The sequence below is a fragment of the Manis pentadactyla genome, chromosome 1 (assembly GCF_030020395.1).
Source record: "Manis pentadactyla isolate mManPen7 chromosome 1, mManPen7.hap1, whole genome shotgun sequence".
NCBI lineage: Eukaryota > Metazoa > Chordata > Mammalia > Pholidota > Manidae > Manis > Manis pentadactyla.
This window is the reverse complement of record NC_080019.1, coordinates 92,994,334-93,017,604: the sequence shown is the minus strand read 5'-3', so window position 1 is coordinate 93,017,604 and position 23,271 is coordinate 92,994,334. Positions and strand designations below refer to the sequence as shown.

General features: G+C 38.3%; 1 protein-coding gene across 3 annotated transcripts in view; it reads left to right on the top strand.

Annotated features, from left to right (window-relative positions):
• Positions 1 to 23,271, top strand: part of IFT80 (intraflagellar transport 80) — a 143,077-nt gene that overhangs the window by 75,072 nt on the left and 44,734 nt on the right. For all 3 annotated transcript variants that reach the window (XM_057499677.1, XM_057499684.1, XM_057499681.1), the window contains one exon: positions 2,673 to 2,852. In XM_057499677.1, coding sequence (XP_057355660.1) covers positions 2,673 to 2,852 — 180 coding nt within the window. The remainder of the gene's footprint in view (positions 1 to 2,672; positions 2,853 to 23,271) is intronic.

The window sequence follows — 23,271 nt, the reverse complement described above, 5'->3', positions numbered from 1 at the left end:
CTATTTTGCCGAGGGCAACTTTACTGCCTCAGGTGTTGCCTCCACCTCTCCCCAGTCTTAGGGAGTGTCCCAGTCCTCTAGGAGGCCATCCACGTCAGACCACATGTCCATTGGGGGACATTTGAATGTCTCCACATCCTTAGGGGAAGCCTGCTGAAATACTCTTCCCACGAGGGCAGCCTGTACTGTTTCTTCAGTCTGCAGCAAATCCTGCCAACATCACCAGTTGTCTTGCCAATGGGTTTCAGCCTTGGGCAAGTTCACTGTTGATTCAGTAAGACCGAAGAATGACAATGGAACATTCTTGGGGTGAAAGGCTTTATACCTGTGGGGAAGTTGGGGTTCCTATGGCTAGGATCCGCACTGAACTTAAACCACCTGATGATGTAACTGGCCTGTCGCTAGGCTACCGCTTCCACACCTTTAGGCAATAAGCTATTATTGTGCTATATAGAGAGCTCGGCCCAGTGCTCTGTGCGGAGGCAGAGATGCTAGAGCTCGACCTACCGCCGGGAGAACAAGCCGGGTAATAAACCCTTTCACCCCAAAGAACGTTTGCTGTCATTTTCTTTGGTCACATTGAATCCATAGCTAACTTGCCCAGGGCTGAAACCCATTGGCAAGATAACCGGTGAAGTTGGCAGGGTTCATTGTTGACCAAAGAAAAAGACAGGCTGCCCTTATGGGAGGGGTGCTTCAGCGGGCTGCCCCTGTGAATGGGGAGACAGTGGATCGTCCCCCAGTGGGTATGTGGTCTGAGGTGGCTTGCCTCCTAAAGGACTGGGCCCCACCCCAGCACTGGAGGCAAGTGGAGGTGACACCTGAGGCAGTAGGGGTGGCCCTTGGCATAGTAAGTAGGTCTTTTGATACTGTTATATTCTTTGAAATTTATTTTAGTGATAAGTTGCTGTTGCAGATTTTATTTCTGTTGGTTTATGTGGACTGTGAAAGAAATCAGAGGAATACAGATGATGATATTACCTGAAACTTTCTTTACCTTTTCTACTCTTAGTATCAGGCATCCATGGGTTCTCAGATAAATATTTCTGTTTTGTTTTAGTAAGATGTTTCTTTCTGGCTGGCTTGGTTCCTTGGGTATTTTAAGATCAAAGTTTAAAGAAGGTGGTTTAATATTATGAATCTATAGTTAAAAAATACAACTTAAAATAAGCTCTCTGTTTCATTTATACCATAAAAATAGTTTAGAGTGAAAGAGATATGCCATAAGCCTGCCCTAGTCATTAAATATTATACTAACAAACTGAGTCTCATTTGTCTATACCAACTACTTTTAATCTTTATATAAAATAGTAGCATGTAGTATTTAATAATTCCTGGTTGTCAAACACAAATAAATTAATTTCATTTTATTACCAAAAGCAGATTATTTTGTATCCTTGAATTCCCTAGTCTTCTATAGTATTTTAAAAAGATAACCTCAAGTATCATATATATATATAATATAATATATATTATATATTCTTTTTTTGAACTTATTCATCTTGATTTGAGAAAAGAAAGTTTGTAGTATTTTCTCTTGTAATACCACTGATGAAGCAAAGTTTATAGTTTGTTCATTACCTCCTCCTTGCTAACTTTATTACTGTATAGGGCCTTTCACTTAAGCCATGAAGTTTGAAGAGGGTAGGAAGGGAGTTGATAAAAACTATCAGGCAATAGTAAGAATTATTCAACATTTTTGTTGATTTGTAGTCTTGATTTGTAGTAGTGTGAATTAGTGAATCTGTTCTATATTTTTTCCATTTTTCTCCTGATTTTTTGTGAGTGAGCTTATAGCTAATAATGAGTATATCTAAAAAAATAATGATGTAGAACAGAAATAAATACCCACCCAAGAGCGAAAAACAACTACGATAACAAAAATCAAGATTTAATTTCAGCATATTCAATGCTGAAATAATAGAAAGAGAATGTATATAAAATTAGTCAAATAAGTAATCATCCTTTTACACATATGTAATGAATACATATGTTGCTTCTGAAAAATGAAAGGACATGTATATAATACCACCTTTAAAATTTTTTGTTTTTTTTTCTTAGTCTTATTCACACACACTACAAGAATCTTTTATGTCCCAGTTGATGCTTATTGATATCTGTAGATAACATGTTCAAACACATAAATTCTAGAAAAGCTTATACTTACTGCAGTATGAAAAAAAAAGGAAAACATCCACTTGCCTATACTCTCATGATTCAGGATGTGTGTCGGAGAGATGTTTTAGTTAGGTTATGTGGTTAATTTAAAATTTTAATGGCATTATTGAAATTGTGTAATAAAATTTTTAGATGTAGTGACTATAGAGATCCTTAAGAATTAATAGTAAGATGTGTGTTTCTTCTACAGAATCTTTGTATTTACTTGTTCTGTGTTATTACTTAAAAGTATGGATGTGAGTTGAAATGGTATAGGTATTTTGCAGTTCTTAACAGACTTCATATAGTTTTATCATATTATTCTACTATGTACTTTAACAATTACACCTGTATCTTGCATTCAGTACACGGTGATTTAATTAAGGAAATATGTCTTAATAATTTTAGAATAAAAATACATTCTCTTAAAAATTAGTATGTTAACATGCTCAATTTAAAACCTCTTTAACATTTAAAAAAATTAATCAATTTTTCTCTTGTTCTTTCCTCCCCAGTGGTCATATGCTTTAGAAAAGCCCAACACTGGCAGCATATTTAATATTGCATGGTCAATTGATGGCACTCAGATTGCTGGAGCCTGTGGAAATGGACATGTTGTTTTTGCACATGTAGTGGAGCAACGTTGGGAGTGGAAAAATTTTCAAGTAACATTAACTAAAAGAAGGACCATGCAGGTATGATTTTTGTTCCATGGTTGACTAAACCTGCTTCTTTTCGCATTAGCTCACTATACAGTATATGGAGTTATCCTGATTAATTGTACTTAAATAAAGTTTATAAAAACTTCAGTCATATTAGTGTAATAAAACTATACGTACTCATAATCCAGCCCCAAAAACCATCAATCCGTGAGCCAGCCTCCCCTATGCATGTCCATGTCTACTTTCCCCCTTCCCCAATTATTCTTATTTTTTTTATTTGGCAGATAAAAGTTGGGTCATGAAAAAAATAAGATTGAAAGATTCTGACAAGGGGATATGGAGAGAGAGGTGAATGGAAGAACATCTTTATTTTTATTTTTTAATTAATTAATTATTTAATTATTTTTTATATCATTAATATACACTTAAATGAACAACATTGTGGTTACTAGATTCCCCCCATTATCAAGTCCCCACCACATACCCCACTACAGTCACTGTCCATCAGCATAGTAAGATACTATAGACTCACTACTTGTCTTCTCTGTATATACTACCTTCCCTGTGCCCCACCACCCCACATTATGTGTGCTAATCATAATGCCTCTTTTTCCCCTTACCCTCCCTTCCCACCCACCCTCCCCAGTCCCTTTCCCTTTGGGTTCTGTGAGTCTTGGGTTCTGTGAGTCTGCTGCTGTTTTGTTCCTTCAGTTTTTGCTTAGTTCATATACTCTACAGATGAATGAAATCATTTGAATTTGATACTTGTCTTTCTCCGCCTGGCTTATTTCACTGAGCATAATACCCTCTAGCTCCATCCATGTTGTTGCAAATGGTAGGATTTGTTGCTTCTTAAGCTGACTAATATTCCATTATGTGTATGTACCACATCTTCTTGATCCATTCATCTACTGATGGACACTTAGGTTGCTTCCATTTCTTGGCTACTGTAAATAGTGCTGTGATAAACATAGGGGTGCATATGTCTTTTTGAAACTGGGCTCCTGTATTCTTAGGGTAAATTCCTAGGAGTGGAATTCCTGTGTCAAATGGTATTTCTATTTTCAGTTTTTTGAGGAACCTCCATACTGCTTTCCACAATGGTTGAACTAGTTTACATTCCCACCAGCCATGTAGGAGGGTTCCCCTTTCTCCACATCCTCACCAGCATTTGTTATTGTTTGTCTTTTGGATGGTGGCCATCCTAACTGGTGTGAGGTGGTATCTCATTGTGGTTTTAATTTGCATTTCTCTGATGATTAGCTATGCAGAGCATCTTTTCATGTGCCTGTTGGCCATCTGAATTTCTTCTTTGAAGAAGTGTCTGTTCAGATCCTCTGCCCATTTTAATTGGTTTATTTGCTTTTTGTTTGTTGAGGTGTCTGAGCTCTTTATATATTTTGGATGTCAACCCTTTATTGGATATGTCATTTACGAATATATTCTCCCATACTATAGGATGGCTTTTTGTTCTACTGATGGTGTCCTTTGCTGTACAGAAGCTTTTCAGCTTGATATAGTCCCACTTGTTCACTTTTGCTTTTGTTTCCCTTGCCTGGGGAGAGATGTTCATGAAGAAGTTGCTCGTGTTTATGTCCAAGAGAGTTTTGCCTATGTTTTCTTTTAAGAGTTTTATGGTTTCATGACTTACATTCAGGTCTTTGATCCATTTTGAGTTTACTTTTGTTTGTGGAGTTAGGCAGTAATCCAGTTTCATTCTCTTACACGTAGCTGTCCAGTTTTGCCAACATCAGCTGTTCAAGAGGCTGTCATTTCCCCATTGTATATCCATGGCTCCTTTATCGTATATTAACTGACCATATATGCTTGGGTTAATATCTGGACTCTCTATTCTGTTCCACTGATCTGTGGGTCTGTTCTTGTGCCAGTACCAAATTGTCTTGATTACTGTGGTTTTGTAGTAGAGCTTGAAGTTGGGGAGTGAGATCCCCCACACTTTATTCTTCCTTCGCAGGATTGCTTTGGCTATTCAGGGTCTTTGGTGTTTCCATATGAATTTTTGAAGTATTTGTTCCAGTTTGTTGAGGAATGTTGTTGGTAATTTGATAGGGATTGCATCAAATCTGTATATTGCTTTGGGCAGGATGGCCATTTTGATGATATTAATTCTTCCTAGCCAAGAGCATGGGATGAATTTCCATTTGCTAATGTCTTCTTTAATTTCTCTTAAGAGTGTCTTCTAGTTTTCAGGGTATAGGTCTTTCACTTCCTTGGTTAGGTTTATTCCTAGGTATTTTATATTTTTTGATGCAATTGTGAATGGAATTGTATTTCTGATTTCTCTTTCTGCAAGTCCATCATTAGTGTATAGGAAAGCAACAGATTTCTGTGTATTAATTTTGTATCCTGCGACGTTGCTGAATTCTGATATTAGTTCTAGTAGTTTTGGAGTGGATTCTTTAGGGTTTTTTATGTACAATATCATGTCATCTGCAAACAGGGACAGTTTGACTTCTTCCTTGCTCGTCTGCATGCCTTTTATTTCTTTATGTTGTCTGATTGCCATGGCTAGGACCTCCAGTAGTATGTTGAATAAAAGCGTGGAGAGTGAGCATCCTTGTCTTGTTCCCAGTTTTAGGGGTAAGGCTTTCAGCTTCTCGCTGTTAAGTATGATGTTGCCTGTGGGTTCATCATATATGGCCTTTATTATGTTGAGGTACTTGCCCTCTGTACCCGTTTTGTTGAGACTTTTTATCATGAATGGATGTTGAATTTTGTCAAATGCTTTTTCAGTGTCTATGGAGATGATCATGTGTTTTTTGTCCTTCTTCTTGTTTATGTGGTGGATGATGTTGATGGATTTTTGAATGTTGTGCCATCCTAGCATCCCTGAAATAAATCCAACTTGATTATGGTGTATGATCCTCTTGATGTATTTTTGAATTCGGTTTGCTAATACTTTGTTGAGTGTTTTTGCATCTATGTTCATCAGGGATATTGGCCTGTAGTTTTATTTTTTTGTGGTGTCTTTGCCTGGTTTTGGTATTAGAGTGACACTGGTATTCCCTTCTCTTTTATTTTTTGGAAAACTTTAAGGAGAATGGGTATTATGTCTTCTCTAAAAGTCTGATAAAATTCAGCAGTGAATTCATCTGGCCCGGGGGTTTTGTTCTTGAGTAGTTATTTGATTACCGATTCAATATCGTTGTTGGTAATTGGTCTGTTTAGATTTTCTGTTTCTTCCTTGGTCAGTCTTGGAAGGTTGTATTTTTCTGGAAATTGTCCATTTCTTCAAGGTTATCCAGTTTGTTAGCATATAGGTTTTTACAGTATTCTCTAATAATTCTTTGTATTTCTGTGGTGTCCATCATGATTTTTCCTTTCTCATTTCTGATTCTGTTTATGTGTGTAGATTCTCTTTTTTTCTAAATAAGTCTGTGTAGGGGTTTATCTATTTTGTTTATTTTCTCAAAGAACCAGCTCTTGGTTTCACTAATTTTTTTCTATTTTATGCTTCTCAATTTTATTTATTTATTCTCTGATCTTTATTATGCCCCTCCTTTTACTGACTTTGGGCTTCATTTCTTCTTTTTTCAGTTTCAATAACTGTGAATTTATTTACTTTTTATTTTTATTTTTTTTGTAGATAATTTTTTTTTTATTGAAGGGTAGTTGACACACACTATTACATTACATTAGTTTCAGGTGTACAACATAGTGATTCAGCATTTATATACATGACAATTCTAGGTACCAGCTATCACCATACCAACCTGTTACAATATCTTGACTATATTCATTACATCCCGGTTACTTATTATTTTACCATTGGAAGTGTATACTTTTTTTTTTTGTGAGGGCGTCTCTCATATTTATTGATCAAATGGTTGTTAACAACAATAAAATTCTGTATAGGGGAGTCAATGCTCAATGCACAATCATTAATCCACCCCAAGCCTAATTTTCGTCAGTCTCCAATCTTCTGAGGCATAACAAACAAGTTCTTACATGGAGAACAAATTCTTACATAGTGAATAAGTTCTTACATGGTGAACAGTACAAGGGCAGCCATCACAGAAACCTTCGGTTTTGCTCATGCATTATGAACTATAAACAGTCAGTTCAACTATGAATACTCATTTGATTTTTATACTTGATTTATATGTGGATACCACATTTCTCTCTTTATTATTATTATTATTATTATTATTATTTTTATTGAAGGGTAATTGACAACAGTATTACATTACATTAGTTTCAGGTGTACAACACAGTGATTCAACATTTATATACATGATAACTCTAGGTACCACCTATCACCATACCAAGTTGTTACAATATTTTGACTATATTCCTTATGCTATACATTACATCCCGGTTACTTATTTATTTTACAATTGGAAGTGTGTTTATATATATATATATATTTTGTGAGGGCATCTCTCATATTTATTGATCAAATAGTTGTTAACCACAATAAATTTCTGTATGGGGGGTCAATACTCAATGCACAATCATTAATCCACCCCAAGCCTAATTTTCGTCAGTCTCCAATCTTCTGATGCATAACGAACAAATTCTTACATGGAGTACAAATTCTTACATAGTGAATAAGTTACATTGTGAGCAGTGCAAGGGCAGTCATCACAGAAGCTTTCGGTTTTGTTCATGCATTATGAACTATACACAGTCAGTTCAAATATGAACATTCATTTGATTTTTAAACTTGATTTATATGTGGATACCACGTTTCTCTATTGTTATTATTTTTAATAAAATGCTGAAGTGGTAGGTAGATGCAAGATAAAGGTAGAAAACATAGTTTAGTGCTGTAAGAGGGGAAATATAGATGATCAGGTGTGTGCCTCTAGACTAAGTATTAATCCAAGCTAGACAAGAACAACAAAACATCCACGGATGCAGAAGATTTCTCTCAAAACAGGGGGGGTGAGGTTCTAAGCCTCACCTCTGTTGATCCCCAATTTCTCACCTGATGGCCCCCCTGTGACTGTGCCTGTCTTAGGTTGTTCCTCCCTTGAGGAATCTTACCCGTCTCTGGCTAACCAGTCATCTTCCGGGGCCATACAGGGAAATGTAAAGTTGGTAAGTGAGAGAGAAGCCTTATTGTTTGAAATGGTTAGCTTTTTATTTCTTTGCATATTTACGCCCTGTGGCTTCTATGCCCAGCATTTGTCTTGAGGTATCTTTACCACTTGGAAGAATTATGATACTCGGTAAATTTGATATGAGGCACAAATTCTATTTAAGGGTTGTAATTAAGAAGGAAGAAGAAAAGCTATAGAAGTAGCAGGCGAAAGAAAACATGGGAAGATTGATTATTTCTTTGACATATCTCCTTGTAGAGTAACTTCAGCATGTATAGGTTTTAAACTACTAATTAAATTGCGCACACACATTAACATAATAGGAGTATAGTTACATAACCAAAGCATACCTGTAATTACCAGCCATCTGCAGTGAAACCAAGAAAACCAGTTAGGCACCTTAGGCATTTGTGAAAACTTATCTATGCTATGGTGGATATTGTCCAACTGAACTTGAACAGTCTGAGAGAAATCAGACAAATTAAAACAACCCATTCCTGGGGAATGTTCACATCCCTTATGTTCTTTTAACAGTAAATAGTCTGTAGTTGTAAGATTTTGGAGCGCTACAATTTGCACTTCTCCTAATTCTTGGTTGAGTTCCAACAGTACAGATCCAGTCAAATTTGTTGTTTTACTGTATGCACAGGCCAGCTTAGATATCTCCTTCCTCATTCCCATGGCAAGTCCAGGAGCTGGTGGGATGAGTGCATCTACAGCTGTAGCAGTGCGTGGATCGTTGTTGGGGTTTTTTGATGATCATCTTCTGGCATGAGTCTTCCAGAGAGTGCTGATGTTGGAAGTTCTTTTTCATATCGTATCTTAGTTCATTTTCGGGGTAGCCCAATTAGGCTTTGATCCTCTGTATAAACACAAACAGACCCTTTGCCTACACTTTTATATGCCCTTTATACTCTTGTGTAGAACTCATTGAAGTTTACCACACAGGAACTGCCCTTTTTATTTTCTTTTCTGGTATCACTAATCTACACTTCCATTACAAATATTATGTTTACTAGGCTCTCCCCTATACCAGGTCCCCCCTATAAACCCCTTTACAGTCACTGTCCATCAGCATAGCAAAATGTTGTAGAATCACTACTTACCTTCTCTGTGTTGTATAGCCCTCCCTTTTCTCCTACCCCCCCATGCATGCTAATCTTAATACCCCCCTACTTCTCCCCCGCTCTTATCCCTCCCTACCCACCCATCCTCCCCAGTCCCTTTCCCTTTGGTACCTGTTAGTCCATTCTTGAGTTCTGTGATTCTGCTGCTGTTTTGTTCCTTCAGTTTTTCCTTTGTTCTTATATTCCACAGATAAGTGAAATCATTTGGTATTTCTCTTTCTCCGCTTGGCTTGTTTCACTGAGCATAATACCCTCCAGCTCCATCCATGTTGCTGCAAATGGTTGGATTTGCCCTTTTCTTATGGCTGAGTAGTATTCTATTGTGTATATGTACCACATCTTCTTTATCCATTCATCTATCGATGGACATTTAGGTTGCTTCCAATTCTTGGCTATTGTAAATAGTGCTGCGATAAACATAGGGGTGCACTGATCTTTCTCATACTTGATTTCTGCATTCTTAGGGTAAATTCCTAGAAGTGCAATTCCTAGGTCAAATGGTAGGTCTGTTTTGAGCATTTTGATGTACCTCCATACTGCTTTCCACAATGGTTGAACAAGTTTACATTCCCACCAGCAGTGTAGGAGGGTTCCCCTTTCTCCACAGCCTCGCCAACATTTGTTTTTGTTTGTCTTTTGGATGGCAGCCATCCTTACTGGTGTGAGGTGATATCTCATTGTAGTTTTAATTTGCATTTCTCTGATAATTAGCGATGTGGAGCATCTTTTCATGTGTCTGTTGGCCATCTGTATTTCTTTTTTGGAGAACTGTTCAGTTCCTCTGCCCATTTTTTAATTGGGTTATTTGTTTTTTGTTTGTTGAGGCGTGTGAGCTCTTTATATATTCTGGACGTCAAGCCTTTATCAGATGTGTCATTTTCAAATATATTCTCCCATACTGTAGGGTTCCTTTTTGTTCTATTGATGGTGTCTTTTGCTGTACAGAAGCTTTTAAGCTTAATATAGTCCCATTTATTCATTTTTCCTGTTGTTTTCCCTGCCCGGGGAGATATGTTCAAGAAGAGGTCACTCATGTTTATGTCTAAGAGGTTTTTGCCTATGTTTTCTTCCAAGAGTTTAATGGTTTCATGACTTACATTCAGGTCTTTGATCCATTTTGAGTTTACTTTTGTATATGGGGTTAGACAATGGTCCAGTTTCATTCTCCTACATGTAGCTGTCCAGTTTTGCCAGCACCATCTGTTGAAGAAACTGTCATTTCCCCGTTGTATGTCCATGGCTCCTTTATCAAATATTAATTGACCATATATGTCTGGGTTAATGTCTGGATTCTCTAGTCTGTTCCATTGGTCTGTGGCTCTGCTCTTGTGCCAGTACCAAATTGTCTTGATTACTATGGCTTTATAATAGAGCTTGAAGTTGGGGAGTGAGATCCCCCCTACTTTATTCTTCTTCCTCAGGATTGCTTTGGCTATTCGGGGTCTTTGGTGTTTCCATATGAATTTTTGAATTATTTGTTCCAGTTCATTGAAGAATGTTGCTGGTAGTTTCATAGGGATTGCATCAAATCTGTATATTGCTTTGGGCAGGATGGCCATTTTGACGATATTAATTCTTCCTAGCCACGAGCATGGGATGAGTTTCCATCTGTTAGTGTCCCCTTTAATTTCTCTTAAGAGTGACTTGTAGTTTTCAGAGTATAAGTCTTTCACGTCCTTGGTTAGGTTTATTCCTTGGTATTTTATTTTTTTTGATGCAATTGTGAATGGAGTTGTTTTCCTGATTTCTCTTTCTGTTGGTTCATTGTTAGTGTATAGGAAAGCCACAGATTTCTGTGTGTTGATTTTGTATCCTGCAACTTTGCTGTATTCCGATATCAGTTCTAGTAGTTTTGGGGTGGAGTCTTTAGTGTTTTTTATGTACAGTATCATGTCATCTGCAAATAGTGACAGTTTAACTTCTTCTTTACCAATCTGGATTCCTTGTATTTCTTTGTTTTGTCTGATTGCCGTGGCTAGGACCTCCAGTACTATGTTAAATAACAGTGGAGAGAGTGGGCATCCCTGTCTAGTTCCCGGTCTCAGAGGAAATGCTTTCAGCTTCTCGCTGTTCAATATAATGTTGGCTGTGGGTTTATCATAGATGACCTTTATTATGTTGAGGTACTTGCCCTCTATTCCCATTTTGCTGAGAGTTTTTATCATGAATGGATGTTGAACTTTGTCAAATGCTTTTTCAGCATCTATGGAGATGATCATGTGGTTTTTGTCTTTCTTTTTGTTGATGTGGTGGATGATGTTGATGGACTTTCGAATGTTGTGCCATCCTTGCATCCCTGGGATGAATCCCACTTGGTCATGGTGTACGATCCTTTTGATGTATTTTTGAATTCAGTTTGCTAATATTTTGTTGAGTATTTTTGCATCTACGTTCATCAGGGATATTGGTCTGTAGTTTTCTTTTTTGGTGGGGTCCTTGCCTGGTTTTGGTATTAGGGTGATGTTAGCTTCATAGAATGAGTTTGGGAGTATCCCCTCCTCCTCTATTTTTTGGAAAACTCTAAGGAGAATGGGTATTATGTCTTCCCTGTATGTCTGATAAAATTCCGAGGTAAATCCATCAGGCCCCGGGGGTTTTGTTCTTTGGTAGTTTTTTGATTACCACTTCAATTTCGTTGCTGGTAATTGGTCTGTTTAGATTTTCTGTTTCTTTCTGGGTCAGTCTTGGAAGGTTGTATTTTTCTAGGAAGTTGTCCATTTCTCCTAGGTTTCCCAGCTTGTTAGCATATAGGTTTTCATAGTAGTCTCTAATAATTCTTTGTATTTCTTTGGGGTCCGTCATGATTTTTCCTTTCTCGTTTCTGACACTGTTGATTTGCATTGACTCTTTTCTTCTTAATAAGTCTGGCTAGAGGCTTATCTATTTTGTTTATTTTCTCGAAGAACCAGCTCTTGGTTTCATTGATTTTTGCTATTGTTTTATTCTTCTCAATTTTATTTATTTCTTCTCTGATCTTTATTATGTCCCTCCTTCTGCTGACCTTAGGCCTCATTTGTTCTTCTTTTTCCAATTTCGATAATTGTGACATTAGATCATTCATTTGGGATTGTTCTTCCTTTTTAAAATATGCTTGGATTGCTATATACTTTCCTCTTAAGACTGCTTTTGCTGCGTCCCACAGAAGTTGGGGCTTAGTGTTGTTGTTGTCATTTGTTTCCATATATTGCTGGATCTCCATTTTGATTTGGTCATTCATCCATTGATTATTTAGGAGCGTGTTGTTAAGCCTCCATGTGTTTGTGAGCCTCTTTGCTTTCTTTGTACAGTTTATTTCTAGTTTTATGCCTTTGTGGTCTGAAAAGTTGGTTGGTAGGATTTCAGTCTTTTGGAATTTTCTGAGGCTCTTTTTGTGGCCTAGTATGTGGTCTATTCTGGAGAATGTTCCATGTGCACTTGAGAAGAATGTATATCCTGTTACTTTTGGATGTAGAGTTCTATAGATGTCTATTAGGTCCATCTGCTCTAGTGTGTTGTTCAGTGCTTCTGTGTCCTTACTTATTTTCTGCCCAGTGGATCTATCCTTTGGGGTGAGTGGTGTGTTGAAGTCTCCTAGAATGAATGCTTTGCAGTCTATTTCCCCCTTTAGTTCTGTTAGTATTTGTTTCACATATGCTGGTGCTCCTGTGTTGGGTGCATATATATTTAGAATGGTTATATCCTCTTGTTGGACTGAGCCCTTTATCATTATGTAGTGTCCTTCTTTATCTCTTGTTACTTTCTTTGTTTTGAAGTCTATTTTGTCTGATATTAGTACTGCAACCCCTGCTTTCTTCTCACTGTTGTTTGCTTGAAATATGTTTTTCCATCCGTTGACTTTTAGTCTGTACATGTCTTTGGGTTTGAGGTGAGTTTCTTGTAAGCAACATATAGATGGATCTTGCTTTTTTATCCATTCTGTTACTCTATGTCTTTTGATTGGTGCATTTAGCCCATTAACATTTAGGGTGACTATTGAAAGATATGTACTTATTGCCATTGCAGGCTTTAAATTCGTGGTTACCAAAGGTTCAAGGTTAGCCTCTTTAGTATCTTATTGCCTAACTTAGCTCGCTTTTTGAGCTGTTATATACAATGTCTGGAGATTCTTTTCTTCTCTCCCTTCTTATTCCTCCTCCTCGATTCTTCATATGTTGGGTGTTTTGTGCTCTGCTCTTACTAGGAGTGCTCCCATCTAGAGCAGTCCCTGTAAGATGTTCTGTAGAGGTGGTTTGTGGGAAGCAAATTCCCTCAGCTTTTGTTTGGGAATTGTTTAATCCCACCGTCATATTTGAATGATAGTCGTGCTGGATACAGTATCTTTGGTTCAAGGCCCTTCTGTTTCATTGTATTAAATATATCATGGCATTCTCTTCTGACTGTCGAGAAGTCTGATGTTAGCCTGATGGGTTTTCCTTTATAGGTGACCTTTTTCTCTCTAGCTGCCTTTAAAGCTCTTTCTTTGTCCTTGATCTTTGCCATTTTAATTATTATGTGTCTTGGTGTTGTCCTCCTTGGATCCTTTCTGTTGGGGGTTCTGTGTATTTCCGTGGTCTGTTCGATTATTTCCTCCCCCAGTTTGGGGAAGTTTTCAGCAATTATATCTTCTAAGATACTTTCCATCTCTTTTCCTCTCTCTTCTTCTTCTGGAACCCCTATAACATGGATATTGTTCCTTTTGGATTGGTCACACAGTTCTCTTAACATTGTTTCATTCCTGGAGATCCTTTTATCTCTCTCTATGTCAGCTTCTATGCATTCCTGTTCTCTGGTTTCAATTCCATCAATGGCCTCTTGCATCCTATCCATTCTGCTTATAAACCCTTCCAGAGTTTGTTTCATTTCTGCGATCTCCTTTCTGGCGTCTGTGATCTCCCTCCAGACTTCATCTCATTTCTCTTGCGTATTTCTCTGCATCTCTGTCAGCATGTTTATGATTCTTATTTTGAATTCTTTGTCAGGAAGACTGGTTAGGTCTGTCTCCTTCTCTGGTATTGTCTCTGTGATCTTTGTCTGCCTGTAGCTTTGCCTTTTCATGGTGATAGGAATAGTTTTCAGAGCTGGGACGAGTGACGGCTGGAAGAACTTCCCTTCTTGTTGGTTTGTGGCCCTCCTATCCTAGGAGAACAGCGACCTCTAGTGGCTTGTACTGGGCAGCTGCGTGCAGACAAGGTTTCTGCTTCCTGCCTGGCTGCTATCGAGTTTATCTCCACTGTTGCTGTGGGCGTGGCCTGGTTCGGGCTTCTGCTCCAAAGTGGTGGAGTTGCGTTGGAGGGGGTGCGGTCTGGAGGCTATTTATCTCCCTAAGGGGCCTCCCTGCTCCCTGCAGCCCAGGGGTTAGGGTGCCCAGAGATCCCCGGATTCCCTACCTCTGGATTAAGTGTCCTACCCTACCCCTTTAAGACTTCAAAAAAGCACCCGCCAAAACAAAACAACGACCACAAAGAAAAAAAAAAATTTTAATTAAAAAAAAAATTTTTTTTAATAAAAAAAAAAAAGTGGCCGCTCGTTTTTCTTTATTCTCCGGCGCCAGCCTCAGGCCTCTGCTCATTGGTCTTGCTGCCCTGTTTCCTTAGTATTGTGGGCCCTATCCCTTTAAGACTTCCAAAAAGCGCTCGCCAAAACAAAACAGCAAAAAAAAAAAAAAATGGTTGCACGCTTTTCTTATATCCTCCGGTGCCCGGCCTCCGATGCCCGCTCACTGTTCTTGCTGCTGTGTTTTCCTAGTGTCCAGGGCCTTGCACTCTGGCCCGGATGGCTGGGGCTTGGTGTTAGGCAGCCCTGTGCTCCGTCTCCCTCCCGCTCTGCCTATTCTCCTCCCGCCGGGAGTTGGGGGGATGGGCGCTCGGCTCCCACTGGGCTGGGGCTTGTATCTTATCCCCTTCGTGAGGCGCTGGGTTCTCTCAGGTGCGTATGTGGTCTGGATATTGTCCTGTGTCCTCTGGTCTTTATTCTAGGAAGGGTTGTCTTTGTTATATTTTCATAGATATATGTGGTTTTGCGAGGAGATTTCCGCTGCTCTACTCACGCCGCTATCTCCCGCCCCCCTCCAATCATTGTGAATTTAGACTATTCATTTGGGATTGTTCTTCCTTTTTTTATGTAGGCCTGGATTGCTATGTACTTTCCTTTCAGAACTGCCTTCACTGCGTTCCACAGAAGTTCGGGTGTTGTGCTTTTGTTTTCATTTGTCTCCATATATAGCTTGATCTCTGTTTTAATTTGGTCATTTATCCATTCATTATTTAGGAGCATGTTGTTAAGCCTCCATATGTTTGTGAGCCTTTTTGTTTTCTTTGTACAATTGATTTCTAGTTTCATACCTTTGTGACCTGAGAAGTTGGTTGGTACAATTCAGTATTTTTTAATTTGCTGAGGTTCTTTTTGTGGCCTAGTATGTGGTCTATTCTGGAAAATGTTCCATGTGCACTTGAGAAGAATGTGTATCCTGCTGCTTTTGGGTGTAGAGTTCTGTAGATGTCTGTTAGGTCTGTCTGTTCTAATGTGTTGTTCAGTGCCTCTGTATCCTTCCTTATTTTCTGTCTGTTTGATCTGTTCTTTGGAGTGAGTGGTGTGTTGACGTCTCCTAAAATGAATGCATTGCATTCTATTTCCCCTTTTAATTCTTTTAGTATTTATTTCACATATGTAGGTGCCTCTGTGTTGGGTACATAGATATTTAATAATGGTTATATCCTCTTGTTGGACTGACCCCTTTATCATTATGTAATGTCCTTATTTGTCTATTGTGGCTTCCTTTGTTTTGAAGTCTATTTTGTGTGATACAAGTACTGCAACAGCTGCTTTTTTCTCCCTATTGTTTGCATGAAATATCTTTTTATGTCCCTTCACTTTTAGTCTGTCTATGTCTTTGGGTGTGTGGTGAGTCTCTTGTAGCGAGCATATAGATGCTTCTTGCTTTTTTGTCCATTCTGTTAACTCTATGTCTTTTGATTGGTGCATTCAGGCCATTTGCATTTAGGGTGATTATCGATAGATATGTAGTTATTGTCATTGCAGCCTTTGGATTCATGGTTATCAAATGTTCAAGGGTAGTTTCTTTGCTATCTAACTGTCTAACTTAACTCACTTATTATGCTATTATAAACACAGTGTGATGATTCTTTATTTCCCTCCCGTCTTTTTCTTCCTCCTCCACTCTTTATATGTTAGATGTTTATTCTGTACTCTGTGTTTCCCTTGACTGATTTTGTGGATAGGTGATTTTTATTTTGCATTTAGTTATTGTTTGGGGTTGGTCTACTTTCTTTGCTCTGGTTTTATTTTCTCTTATGACATCTATTTAGCCTTAGGAGCACTTCCATCTAGAGCCGTCCCTTTAAAACACACTGTAGAAATGGTTTGTGGGAGGTAAATTCCCTCAACTTTGCTTGTCTGGGAATTGTTTAATCCCTCCTTCAAATTTAAATGATAATCTTTCTGGATACAGCATTCTTTGTTGGAGGCCCTTCCGTTTCATTGCATTGAATATATCATGCCATTCTCTGCTGGCCTGTAAGGTTTCTGTTGAGAAGTCTGATGATAGCCTGATGGGTTTTCCTTTGTAGGTGATCTTTTTTCTCTCTCTGGCTGCTTTTAATACTGTGTCCTTGTCTTTGATCTTTGCCATTTTAATTATTATATGTCTTGGTGTTGTCCTCCTTGGGTTCCTTGTGTTGGGAGATCTGTGGGTTTCTGTGGTCTGAGAGACTATTTCCTTCCCCAGCTTGGGGAAGTTTTCAGCAATCATTTCTTCAAGGCACTTTCTATCCCTTTTTCTCTCTCTTCTTCTGCTGGTACCCCCATAATGCAAATATTGTTCCATTTGGATTGGTCACACAGTTCTCTTAATATTCTTTCATTCCTGGAGATTCTTTTATCTCTCTCTGCCCCAGCTTCTCTGTATTCTTGTTCTCTGATTTCTATTCCATTAACAGTCTCTTCCACCTAATCCATTCTGTTCTTAACTTCTTCCATTGTTTGTTTCATTTCTGTTATCTACATCCAGAATTCATCCCTTAGCTCTTGCATATTTCTCGGTAGCTTCATCAGCATGCTTATGACTTTTATTTTGAATTCTTTTTCAGAAATATTGGTGATTTCAGTATCACCAAGCCCTCTCTCTGGTGTTTGAGGGATTTCAGACTGAACAAGGTTCTTCTGCCTTTTCATGGTGATGGGAGTGGTTGCTGGCGAGTGGCACATGTGTCATCTGGGAGAACAAAGTCCCTTCTTGCTTGCTGGTCACCTTGCCTGTCTCTGCTGCCTATGCCGGTCAACCTCACACAGGCAGCAGCCTTTGGGTTAATCCCCTGGGTTGCTGTGGGTGGGATGGCCCTCAGGATGGTCTAGAGAACTTGCAGGGGTTTTAGGCGAGCAGTGCATGTTTGCCACCAGAGCAGAGCGCCTTTGTGACTTCTGGACTCTGTGCCAGTCTCCTCTGTCTATGCGGGTCAGCTGCGTGCAGGGGGCGTCTTCTGGGTCTGGGCCGGTTAGCCATGCCCAGGGAGAAGCCTCTGTGTGGTTGCTGTGGGCAGGGCTGCTCCCCAGTTGTTCTGCAGCAATGGCAAATCAGCCGGTTTGCTTGCAATGCCAGCGGGGGAATGAACAGCTGGCTGTTTATCACCTTGAGAGACTTCGGAGCTGTGTTGCCACCCATGGAGTTAGGGTGCCTGAGCTTCCTTAACATTCCCAGCCTGCTGGGCTGAGTGTGCCAGGGCTATTTTGTCCATCTGTTAAACCCTTGTCCCTTTAAGACTTTTAAAGTGCCCGCTTTTCTTTTGTCATAGGGGAGCTGGCTGTGGGAATCTGTTCACAGTCTTAGTCTTGGATTTTGTTTTTCCATTCCTCTAATATCCAGTACACCATGCAATGTGTGTCTGTGCTCCCAGTGCAGGTTACTAGGGCTGGTTATTTAGCAGTCCTGTGCTTCCACTCCTCCCCTCTCTGATTCTTTTTCTCTCACCAGTGAGCTGCTGTGGGGGGAGTGCTTGGGTCCTTCCAGGTCACAGCTTTGCATCTTACCCTTTTCCGTGAGATGTTGAGTTCTCGCACATGTAGATGTAGCCTGGCTGGTGTACTGTATCTTCTGGTCTCTTTTTTAGGAATAGTTGTATGTGCTGTATTTTCAATATATATATGGTTTTGGGAGGAGATTTCTGCCACCCTGCTCACACCGCCATCTTGAGCATCTCCCCCAATTATTTTGAAGCAAGTTCAGATCTCATATTTCATGTATAAATTTTTCAGTACATACTGCTAGAAGATAATGACTCTCTTTAACATAACCACAATAACATTACCATACCTTAAAAATAGTAATTCCTTAAAGTTATCACATATGCAGGACATGTTCAAATTTTCAGTTGTTTTCTACATACCAAAATTTTAGAAGTTTGTTGAATCAGGATCCTAAATGGTTAACATGTTGCAATTGGTTGATAACCTCTTCTCCATTTCTTTTAGTTTATAAGTTCCCCTTCCATTTGTATTTTTACTCACAGCAGTTTATTTGTTACAGAAACTAAATTGTCCAGCAGAACTTCCCACAGTTTGAAATTTGATGATTGTATCCTCATTGTGTGGTTTGACATACTCCTGTCTTTTCTTTATTTCTTGTAAATTAGTGGTTTGACTAGGTAATGATGTAAATACATACCTCTACTAATTAATCTGGGAACCAAAACATTTCTTGTAGTATTATATCTATGACAAAGAATGCATTATGAGTTCCAATCACCTAATTTGGGACACAGTTACTTTATTCATACAGCAGGGGCTAGCTAATATAGTACTGCTAAAATAAGTTCTAGCCTTAATTTTTAAAATGCCCCAAGATGAGAATATATTTAGAAAAAAAGTTTTCCTTTCACAATAAAGAAAACTTATCCTAGCGATTAGAGGATTTTTGCATGAGATAAGATTTTAAATGGTTTGTTTAATCCAAGTTGTCTTTATTTAAAAAAAGAATGTTTTTGTAAATAATCTTTCAAATTTCTAGAACTAGTACCTTATTTTTATTTTTTAAAGGGGTTTTATTCTCAGTAATTATAAAACATTTGTATTATGTTTGTGTCATGTTGGGCCTATTCAATTATTTTCTCAGAATACTTTTATTTACTCATTCGATAGATATTTATTGAGTGAATTCTACTTGTGAGGCATTGGACTATGCAGTGGGAATACACTTGTGAATGAGACAGCTTTGGTCCCTAGTCTCAAGAGAACTCTTAGATTAGTATGTTGAAAATCTGGGTTGTGTTTTTTTTTTAAATAAATTCATCTCAAATTGATTTAAGGTAAACAGTGAAGAGAAAAGAAATTTGGTTTATGTGAAGTCAAGAAATAGACTGACTTGGGGCATTGTTGGATTCAGAGGCTTCAAAATGTCACTTCATCACTTCTCTTTCTTGACTCTCTTTTTCTCCTCATTGGCTTCATTATCACAAAAGCTCTCTCTATTTTGTGCACTTGGAAACCCCAGGCTTACATTCTGTCAATTTTAAGTCAACAGAAAGAGTGCTTTTCCCATCTCACCCCAGTAATTCCAGCAGAAGTCTCAGCATTGGGTTTCATGTGCCAAGTGTAGGTCAAATGTATTTAGTTGGGAGTTGGGGACAGGATGAGTAAACCCCATCTAAACCATTAGTCACTGAGAATAATGGAGGGAATTGTTCCCCAAAGGAAAACCAATCATGTTTACCAGGAAAGATTGTGTTTGACTCTGGGCAGACAAAACCCAACATATATCTATTACAGTCTATCCTTTGGCTCCTTAGCATTAATATTGTATTATTTACCTGCTGCTGCATAATAAATCATCTTAAAACATAATGGTTTAAGACAGCAACATTTCTGATTTCTCAGTTTTTGTGGGTGAGGAATCCCATGGCTCAGCTGGGCTTTCTGGTTCAGTGTCTTTCACAAAGCTGCAATCAAGATGTTGTCCAGGGCTTTAGTCACACCTGAAGGTTCAAATAGGGAAGAATTGCTTCCTAGCTCTCTAACATGGTTGTTAGCAGGATTCTGTTTATCAAGTTCTGTTGAACCAAGATCCTTGTTAACTGTTGACTGGAGGCCACTCTCAATTCCTTGTATGTAGCTTCTCCATAGGACAGATCACAGCAGCAGCATGCTTTATCAGAACAAGTAGGTAAGAAGGGCCAGAGAGAGTATGAGCAAACTATAAGTCAGTTTTTTCTAATCTGAAGGCAGAAGTGACATCTTATCACTTTTGCCATGTTCTGTTCATGAGAAGCAAGACACTAGGCCCAATCCACACACAAGTAGAGAGACTTACACAAGTATGTGAACACCTGGAGGCAGGGATCACTGAGGGCCACCTTACAAGCTACCTCCCATGTGTGCTTACCCTTATATACATACAATTTAGAAATATGCTTAACTAATGCAACTATTCCATGTGCATTTGAAAACAAACCCATTTCCTCCCTAAAAGAAGATAACCTAGACTGATCTAGTTATCCATTCAACTCTAAATCTATGGAAACTATAAGTAAATGTGAATTTTAATTATTCTCCTCCATGTCCTTTTTCCCAGTTTACAATGATGAAGGGGAAATAGGAAAGCTACATTAAAACAATTTGGGAAAGAGAAAGGAAAAAAAACACAGTAATTACCAGGTCCATGGCTACAGCCCAGCTGGCCAGGAATATCCTGAGATGTCTTTGGTAGCAAGCGTTCATTGCTTGGTCTGTTTGGCAGCTCTAGTTTGCCCTTCTGGAAGAGCTCCTGCTAGGAAGGATTCCCTTTCTGGGGATTATATATTTTAGCAGCCCACTTAAATTTGTTGTGAGGTGGGATCATGGATTGCTTTAGGGAACAATCATAACTTTTTATTTTCCTGGTTTAGAATTTTGCAGTTTCCTTTGAAACTCAGTAGGCTGTTGGTTGATTTGTGTTTCATTAACTCAGAAATCAGAGGTCATATTGAATTTTAATTGTTATATCTAAACCTTGACCTGGCAGTTGCTATCTGGCAATAGGCTTCATTTCCCTGCCTGTCTCCCTGGACATCAGCTTTTGTGTGACACAAAAACCTGGAGTAAGAAGGATTCTTAATCTGCCCCGTGCCTTCAGGCTGAACCCCAGTGGGTGATTCTTCCCACAAGGGATCATTAAAATCCTTGTTAGGAGGAAGAGGAGAGGAGGTATTTCTCAGGTCTCAAGTTTAGCTTTTTCCCTTCCTGCCACTCTCATTTTAACATGGGGCACAGCTTGGCTTTTGTGTGTGTGTGAGTGAGCTCTCATTCCATTGATTTATCTGTTGAAATATAGTTTATATACCATATTACATCAATTTTAGATGAACAACTTAGTGATTCAATTATATACATTACTAAATGCTCACCATGGTGTCTGTCACCATACAAAGGTATAATATTCTGAGCTATATTCCCTATGCTATACTTCCATCCCTGTGATTAAATTATTTTGTAATTTGAAATTTGTACCTCTTTGACCTCTTCACCTATTTCACCCATCCCCCAGTCTCTCCCATGGTAAATAACTTCTGTTGTCTGTGTTTATGAATCTAGTTTATTTTGTTTTTCAGAAGCAAATATTGTGTTCACCTTTCTCTGACTTATTTCACTTAGCCTAATACCCTCTGTGTTCACCCTTGTTGTTGCAAATGGCAAGATTTCTTTCTTTTTTAGGGCTGAATAATATTCCAGTGCATATATGCACCACATCTTCTTTATCCGTTTACTTACTAATAGATACTTTGGTTGCTTCCATATCTTAGCTATTTTAAATAGAGCTGCAATAAACATAGGGATACATATTTCTTTTTGAATTAATGACTTCCTTTTATTTAAGTAGATTCCCAGAAGTAGAATTGATAGATCTTACGGTCTTTCTATTTTTAGTTTTTTGAGAATCCTCCATACTGCTTTCCCTAGTGGCTGCAGAAATTTGCAATTCTACCAGCAGTGTACAAGAATTCCCTTTCCTCCACATCCTTGGGAACACTTGCTATTTCTTGTCTTGTTGATACTACCCATTCTGACGGGTGTGAGATGATACCTTGTTGTAGTTTTGATTTGCATTTTCCTGATAATTAGTGAGTTTGGCATCTTTTCATATGTCTCTTGGCCATCTGTATGTCTTCTCTGAAAATGTGTCTATTCAGGTCCTCTGCCCTAACTTGGCTTTTAATAGTTGTCATATTTAAAGAGTATTTGATTATTAATACTTTGTCTCCCATAAAGAGAAAAGTTAGTAACAGAGTGATTTTGAGGATTAAATGAGATAATGTAAGTAAGACAAAAATAAATAAGTAAATGGTACCTATTGGCTACAGTTATATCTGTATTTGGGATTAGTTGAGTATTTTGGAAGTGTGGAAACATAATTTTTGGATTTATGTCAATCTGAAATGTCTAAATATTACAGTCAGGTAGAAGTATTAGGTGATACAAGTATCAAAAAGTTAATCCTAGAGATGCCATGAATTAAACAGAATAAATAAGCACATTTTAAAATTCAGCATAGGAAATTTTTGATGTTTGATTTGCTATAGTTTTGAAATATAACGGCAATTATTAGAGTGTCTTTAGGATTATTGTGGCTGGGATGTTTTATTCCTATTTAGTTCTAGTGTACCAGAATCATAAAAGACAGAATTACTTTAGGCAAGATGAATTTTAAGATTTCTGTCTATAATGTGAATAATGGCAGAGACCTATTCAATTGAACTTGTAAATACTGAATTTTCCTAAACTTACGTTAACAGCCAGTTTGTTTCACTGGGTATCATGCTGCTATAAAGAAACTACCATATAACTTCCTTTAAAAACTTTTATTTCATTCCATTAGCTTGAAAATATTTCTAGGAGAGGATGGCATTTGGGACCTTTTAAAAAGTCTCTGGGAGCTCAGACTTCTGGTGAAGATAGTGTCATAAGTTCACACTTGGAAGGAAGAGACGTACCTTTGGCTCCAAAGAGATCAATAATATATGAAATATATATTGTTTTAAAAGGGCTTTTCTGGACTCAAAACAAGATAATCATCTCTGTGGACCAGAAATGGAACAGAAATGCAGAGTGTGGAGTGAAGTCTCTGACCTGCTTGACTCCTGGTCCAGAAGCAGGGAGGCAAAGGCATGAGGAGAGTGGCTCCTGCTGACTAATGGACTAGAAATACTTGCAGTGAGAAAGTGGCCTGATCAGATCTCTGTTTGAAATCAGAGCATTGGGAGTCTGTGGGATAGCTCTCTTCTCCCCTTCTTGGAAGAA